Here is an 8,109-nt window from a genome sequence, read left to right as displayed (position 1 = left end):
TGAGTTGATGTACGATGTGATGGCGATTCCCTCTCAACTCCCCTGTGCTCACCCCTTTCATCACCTACAACTAAGCGCAGATGAAAGAAATGTTTTAGTGTGTGTCTGCGTGTGTCTGTGTGTGTCTGTGTGTGTCTGTGTGTGTGTTGTGTTTGTTGGTCATTCCTGGATACCAAGGAAAAGATGGATGTATTGTGTTTGACTTGCTGTAAGAGTGAAGCCCACCAGAACCAATTACTCAACCCTGCCACATAAAGACTGAAATATCCAAACTGGGAGCCTTTAGATGATGTAACTCACAAGAATGTCCTCAAATAAATGAAAATCTCAGTCAAATAATAGTCTAAAGATAATTGATATTAGGTGATATAACTAAACAATCTAGCATATTGTTCATCCAGTGTTGCACCTTGAGTACAAAAAATTTGTTTTAATATGCTAAACATTAATTCCATCTATCATCTATATCTGTTATCCTATTGAGGGTTGCTGGCTAGGGCTGGAGGCAATCCTAACGGAGGTGGGGTACATCCTGGACAGATCACCAGTCTATCACAGGGCTGAGACATAGAGACAAACAAACTCATATTCACATTTACACCTACTAACATGCAAAGAACACCAGTAGTGAGAGCAACATAATGTCCAGTGGAGTGCTGAATAGAAAAGAGCAGTAGTGCATGTTTTTTGCTTGAAACAAAAATGATGATGACATATCACATAACGTGAGTGGACAGTTCTCTCTGAGCCACATTGACACAACAACCAGAGATCTGCTGTTGTACAAAAGGTCATACCAGACTGAACAGCATGTGGATCCAGCCCAGCAGAGATCATGGGTTGGGTCTTAGAAACAAAGCGCACCCAAGATGACCACTACTGCAAAATGCAACATGCTAATGAAACATAGGCCCTGCTGTTTGAAATGAACTGCACAGTAGTTCAGTCACTCTGTTTAGTTGTCAGTTTAATTGTCATTAAAGCCATCCAGATGACCCCTGGGTTTGTTTGTGTGAAAACATTAATACAGTAAATGTCTCTTCGAATGTGAAAACTGTTGGTCTTCTGTAACAAGATAAATAATGTGGATACATGGATACATGACCAATACTTTCTTCTTATTTGTTTTTAGGTATTGTGCTTGCTGACATCATTGAGAAGTACTTTGTGTCGCCCACCCTGTTCAGAGTGATCCGATTGGCTCGTATTGGACGCATTCTGCGTCTTATCAGAGGCGCCAAGGGCATCCGGACCTTACTTTTCGCCCTCATGATGTCCCTTCCTGCTCTTTTCAACATCGGACTCCTTCTCTTCCTTGTTATGTTCATATATGCCATCTTTGGGATGGCTAATTTTGCCTACGTCAAACGGCAGGGGGGGATTGACGACATGTTTAACTTTGAGACATTTGGGAACAGCATGATCTGCTTGTTCCAGATCACAACCTCTGCTGGATGGGACAGTCTACTCAGCCCCATTCTCAATAACTCTCCAGAGGAGTGCAACCCTAATATGCCCCACACTGGCACCACTGTCAGGGGGAACTGTGGGAACCCATCAGTGGGCATCACCTTCTTTGTCACATACATCATCATTTCCTTTCTCATTGTGGTGAACATGTACATCGCCATCATCCTGGAGAACTTCAGTGTGGCAACAGAGGAGAGCACTGAGCCACTGAGTGAGGATGACTTTGAGATGTTCTATGAGGTTTGGGAGAAGTTCGACCCCGAGGCCACACAGTTCATCGAGTACTCCAAACTGTCTGACTTTGCAGACTCATTATCAGAGCCACTACGCATCGCCAAGCCTAACAAGATCAAACTAATCTCCATGGATCTGCCCATGGTCAGTGGAGACAAGATCCACTGCCTGGACATTCTCTTTGCCTTCACTAAGCGTGTCCTGGGAGAGTCCGGTGAGATGGATGCCCTTAAGCAGCAGATGGAGGAGAAGTTCATGATGGCCAATCCATCCAAGATCTCATATGAACCGATCACAACAACACTGAGGCGCAAACAGGAAGAGGTTTCCGCTACAGTGATCCAAAGGTGCTACCGCAGACACCTGGTAAGGCGGCAGATGAAGGCTGCCTCCTACTTGTACCGCCAGATCACCACACCACGGCATGTAATAGGTGATACTGAGGAAGGTGCCGAGACAATATTTGGGGAGGATGCCCCTGAGAAAGAAGGACTGATTGCCGCCATGATGAGAGAAAACTATGGTTCGAGTGTGTTAGGGGTGGAGCGCTCAGAGACAATTTCCTCCACCTCATCACCACCATCATACGACAGCGTGACACGAGCTACGTCCGAGATCTTTCACCCACTCACTGTCAAGACGGAAGCTGTTGTTCTCATCACTGCAAGCACCAGATCAAGTGAACAATCACTGCCAGTGATTGACACTGACAGAAAACAGGAGATAGTACCATAAGAAGAACTGAGAAGCAAAAAAAAAGGTACAAATGAGGACTTACTTGTATTGGGTTAAGCCTGTTTGTCCTTTTGTTTACTGAATGTACCATAGCTGAGGAATGCTGAGGAAGCACCAGAGAGAAGCTATGAGTAAGGACCTGCAAGTCGAGTCGAGCAAAGTGGATTATTTACTACCTTTAATGTTGTTTCTTGTTTCCAGTGGAGATGTCTAAGATGTATGACTCAATTCAACAATGATGTTGGAGTTTTTTAAAGGGAAGCAGGAAAGCTACAGAGAGGGAAACCCCATCTGTCAAGTCAACTCTGTCTTTGTTGAGAAAAAGACAAAAGCATTGAGGTGAACCACCTCTGAATCCCTGTGACCTTTTAGGTCTCTTGTGTTGACTTGTGCAGAGAGATTGAAACCCTTACTGACCTCTGACTTTTGCTATGGGTGGGTCAAAGGCTCAGAAAAACTATATCACAGATGTAACCATCTTCTAAAGGCCTGGGCAGGGGGTTGTGCCTTCCCACAGTTGATCAATATTTTCAGAGTGCACCTGGCTGTAAGAGTGATGGTGTTCCTGGTGGTGTTTCGGCACATTAATGATCGATGGCTTTCTGACAGATTGAGACTCGAGAGAGGAGGGAAAAGAATTTATGTGATTTAAAAAATGTTTTCGTAGTAAAAGTATAACTTTGTTGATGTTACCAGTCTTTTAATAGTGGTACGATTGTTACTATTTTTTATATTTTTTAGAGCAAGTTGAAGGAAAAAATAAGCAGTCTCTCACTTTCGACTTTGGAGTGGCACTCGCTATCAAAAAGGGGCTGAATTATATTGTCGTAATAAATGAGAGAGTGTGGTCAAGAAAAAATAATCTCAAAAACAGAAAAGCAACTTCATCTTTTTTGTTGGCAGTTATGCACTTTTGAGTTTACATGTGCTGTCACTTTACCACACCTGGGCAAAGTCACACTGAAGAAGGGTCTGGGATATTGTGATTTTTTTCCTCTGAGATAACACCAAAAACTGACACAAGTGCACAATGAGATTTTCCACATAGTCCCAGACTCTTCCAATATGTGCATTGCCCCGGGGGTGAACATCATGTCCGTCAGATCTTTGGCCGGTGGGTGATTTATCTGAAAGTCAAGATTTAAAGTAAACTTTACAGTTTTTGTTTGCTTCATGAACAAACTTTAAGAGAAAGTCATACTGGTGTGCTCTGACATTGCATAAGGAGAAAACTGGAGATTATTGTGCAGATGTCGAGGTTGATAACTGATCGGTGTTGTAGGATTCAATGTCCAGATATTCTGTAACAAGTTAAATCAAGCAAAACTCAAACTGAAAAAAATGGTGCAAAAAATCAGTAGGTTATTTTTATTCTAGTGAAAATCCAAATAATTCAACTTTAATTTTTAAAGAAACTTTTATATCAGAAAACTCTGAGGGCATCTCAGGGTGGTTTGATTTTTCATAGCAGGGAAATACTGTCCTTGTTAAAAACAAACTATGAAAAGATACAAACAATATTAATTCTTAAAAAGATGTTTAAAGCACCAGTTTTTGTATTTTACTCAGCGTTACCAACTGAACAAAGAATTATATTGATGCAGGACTGTTCTTCCTGTTGGAATCACTTAAATTTACTTGTTCATTTTTTTAAAGCCATAAATAAAGATTTAATGTGGGTGTTAAACTATTCATTGCCGACTTTTTTGACAAATCACCCCCTGTCAATAATTACCCGAATGGTCAGAGTTTGACTCAGCACACACAAGATCTTAAACCAAATTCTTGAAGCTAGAGTTAATATCTTTGTGTTGTCAACTAGCCCTGGCCGAAGTATGACAATCAACTCAGCACATCAATATCAGGATTTCATCCCGTTTCGTTTTATGAAGAGTTCACGCTTATCTTCATTATTTTAGGATTGATCGGTTTATCAGTGCCCTGGAAAAACCTCGTCTCCAGAACACAAACCTATTTGAGAAATATAAACATGGTGACTGATTATCAACTCTGAAATCTGTTTTAGATATTTTATCAGTGTAGTTGTACAAGTTTTAAAATGTTGCATGAAACAAGTGACATATTACAGATCAGATCTCAGGATGAATTCATTTTAGGGTCAGAATAATTTGCTCAAAAACTCATTTGCCGTTGCAGTGACAAAGTAGAGCAATCTTCACTGAGCACCCACTGCATTGTTGTTTAACTATAGTTTCCTGATATTACCTTTTTTCTTTTATTTGCTTTTTGTTTCTCAGTTACTTCCTGCTACTTCTTTGAGTGATTATTGGATAAACATGTATATTTCTATGTACTATCAACAAATCCTATTCTATTCTGTCCTAATCTTTCAGTGACCCTCATCTCCAAGGAAGCTTGCTCTTACTAAATACTTTAAAAACACAAATAAATAGTTTTGCATGTTTAAAGGTTCAGAAATTTCCTAAAAGTAGTTGCTGTAGTTTTTAACAATATAACACAATTAAAGAGTACATTTACTGGGAATCCTTTCAACTGTGGATTAATCAGCATTTGAAGCTCTACAGCACAGATGAATAAAATATATCAGGCATCAGATACACTCACAGTATATGTTAGTTTGGGTCTTTTCATGGGATTATTTGGCAATTGAAACATGGAAAATCAGGTTTATAGTTTATATGTGATTTAACCCCCCCCCCTCAAATAATAGAGTCTAACAGTCTGGAGCTTATGTCATACTATCATTGGAAATTAACAATCAACACTTACAATAACACTCAAATAGCTGAAGGTTTAATCTTTGCTGAAATAAAATATGCATACCTGGAATTTAAAAATGGCTGCCAGAGAGCAGGTTTTTCCATGACACTGGTGTGACGATGCTAAAGGCTTTTCTGCTCCCTGTTATGAAGAGTTTCATTTTAAATGTATTGAACTAAATTGGTTGATTCTGATTGGTTTATTTCTATTTAGAGGATATTTTCTACTTTTCTTAACTAAATAAAATGGGTGGTTTGGACAATTTGACCAAAGTTACTTTGGAGCAGGTAACCCCAAAGTATATGTATCCATATTTTAAAGGATAAAAAAATATTTATACATTGACATGCATAACTTAATACTGCAATGGATTAGAAAATATTCCGTAGTAGATTTATATCATATTATGTTACAGCTAAGATTTTACAGAAAGCATCTTCTTGCCCAAGAATATCTTAGCTTGAAAGGAAACTCTTCAAATGAAAACACTGTTATTTAAATTAATTAATTATTTATTTATTTGATTGTTTTCTTGTTCATGGATTTATTTGATCAACTTTTTTTGTTTGCACATTTTAGCTACATCACAGAGGAGAAGCAGAGGCTGAGCAAAATGGCTCTTTATGTATTTTGCACAGAAAATTAAAAAACAAACAAACCGTATCTAGCAATAACGGTTTGCAGATGCCTTCACAGAAGATTTTTCCCACTGTATAAATCTGTGGATTCATGGAAAATGAAATGCACAACAACACAAATGGCATTTGGCAAAATCTGGTCACTTCTGGTTTCCCTGATGCCGAACTGACAACGTTATTGGAGACGAACAGACAAGCAGGTGAATACTTTGGCATAAAGCTGCTGTGAAGTAGGGTTACCGCTTGTTGATGGTGTGACAAAGTGTGTTTGTACTGCATTTGTTCAGTCTGCTTCGATCTCAATATTTCGAACAACTTCTCTCTCTCTCTCTGTCTCTGTTGCCGTGGTCACCCAGGGGAACTTTACTAATAAATGCTTTACTAGACTAATTTAAAAACGGAAAAAGAAAAAAACACTGGCACTGTCTGGACTCTATTTCTACTATATTCTACTGAGAATAGATAACCACCTTAACTAGGTAAATTCTTAAGACATTGCTAGGCATATTTCAGGTTGCAGTTGTGCTGAAGGGCTGTTTTAAGTAGCAATAGACCCAGAGTGTGCCTGCTACATATGAACCCCAACACTCAAAGCCATGCTTTACCATTTGGTTGATTGATAATATGCTTGATTGATTGACTGATTAATGGACTGAAGATTCTTTGATTTTTGGACTGGAAGACTTATTTGATTGGTTGGTTGATTGAAATTGATTATGTTTGTGAATCCCCAGCACCCCCCTCTGACACCACTGTGACTCTTCTTCAAAAGACACTTTTAAACTTTCCCTCCAGCATGAAAAGTGCATTTATATCACTAGAATGAATGAATCAGAAATGGTCCATAAAGCACCGCATGGACGATACAAAATCCAAGATATTAAACACTTTCATTCAGAGACATAAATGCTGCTGTCAAGTTGAAGTCCTGAGGTCACATTTTTGACTTGGTGTGCAATAACAATGCAATCGGCCTACACAGTGAGAATAGTGCTGACAAATTTTGACATTACCATCTGGCATTGAAAAATACAGTAAACAGTACAGCACTTCAAGACATCAAAATACTCTTTGTACCAGCCAGGCCATGCATTTGTTAATTTTATGATATGTATTTAATTTTCATGATATCGATTTATTGTACAAACTGAATAGTGAATATGAACGAACTGAAGCTGGCTACAGCTGGCTCTACCCAGCTCTGTTCATAGATCTGTGCCTCACAACATCATTACTTGAGCAGCTGCAGAGAAAGAAACAGACAGCATTTTCTTCACAGTGTAACTTCAGTTAATCTGGACCTCAAACTGAGCACAAAAACACAGTCAAACATTTACTGACAATATCAGGACAAGTTAGCTGGTGTAAATCTTTTTAAACCAGAGCAGCAAAACAAAGACAAATCTCAGCTGTCTCTCACTTGACCGAGTAAAAATCAAGTAAAAATAAACAAACAAAATCTGTCTGAGCAGGGAAGGAAAACCTGAGATAAAATCATAAGTCACTTTATTTTGAAGGAAAATTACAGTCCCTGCCTTGAGCTTTGGGTTAGTCCATGTGGTGCTATTGAGGGGTCGGGAAGAGTCCAATTTAGGGATCAGAGGTGGGTGTTAAAATGCAAAGTGAATGAGAATCTCTGCATCTCTCCTTCTTGCCTTCTTATGCCATTTTAAAAACCAAAAGCTGCTTCATCGACAAACAAACAAGACAACAAACACCTACATACCAACATGGAGCAAATGCACAGAAAACAAGCATTTCACTGTTCATTATTAATACTATTACTATCGTGTGATAAATGCAATACAACAGTTATGTAAACAGGCAGTGAGTGGTGCTGTATTTTATTTACAGTATGAGGATAATAATAATAATAATAATAATGTATGTTAATTATTTTCCTCCTTGGATTTCCCAGGCATCCTCTTACTGCTTAAACGACCATCGCCCCGTTTACACCGTAAGTGGTTTCACAGTGGTTGTCAAACTGCCAGATCTCCAGTTTCATATCAGTCCCACATAAACCTCATCTAAAGAGAGTTGCCTTTTTGGGATGGAGGGGAGAATAGATTGAATTATTCTCCTTCTGATACCTCAAGAATTGTGATTTTTTTTCCTGCCAAGACAAGTTCTGATTTATTTCACTTGACAGTCCACCCTATACAAATCAAGTTAGGAAATAAAAATCACTAACTTAGAGATAAGAGGTTTCTTGATACAAGCGGTTAATTGAGTTGTTTTTCTAGAAAAAAATAGTCCCATAGACATAACACATCATGTTTTGATGATG

At 38.8% G+C, this 8,109-nt stretch overlaps 1 protein-coding gene and 1 pseudogene across 1 annotated transcript in view; one reads left to right on the top strand and one right to left on the bottom strand.

The window, feature by feature from the left end:
• Positions 1-3,062, top strand: part of LOC113143883 (sodium channel protein type 4 subunit alpha-like) — a 240,378-nt gene extending 237,316 nt beyond the window's left edge. The window contains exon 34 of the mRNA XM_026329485.1: positions 1,133-3,062. Coding sequence (XP_026185270.1) covers positions 1,133-2,439 — 1,307 coding nt within the window. The 3' untranslated portion in view covers positions 2,440-3,062. The remainder of the gene's footprint in view (positions 1-1,132) is intronic.
• LOC113143885 (zinc finger protein 208-like) overlaps positions 1-8,109 on the bottom strand; it is a 905,597-nt pseudogene that overhangs the window by 342,226 nt on the left and 555,262 nt on the right.

The sequence above is a fragment of the Mastacembelus armatus genome, unplaced genomic scaffold, assembly GCF_900324485.2.
Source record: "Mastacembelus armatus unplaced genomic scaffold, fMasArm1.2, whole genome shotgun sequence".
NCBI lineage: Eukaryota > Metazoa > Chordata > Actinopteri > Synbranchiformes > Mastacembelidae > Mastacembelus > Mastacembelus armatus.
Note: the sequence above shows the minus strand (reverse complement) of the source record. Positions and strands in the feature narration are given on the sequence as shown.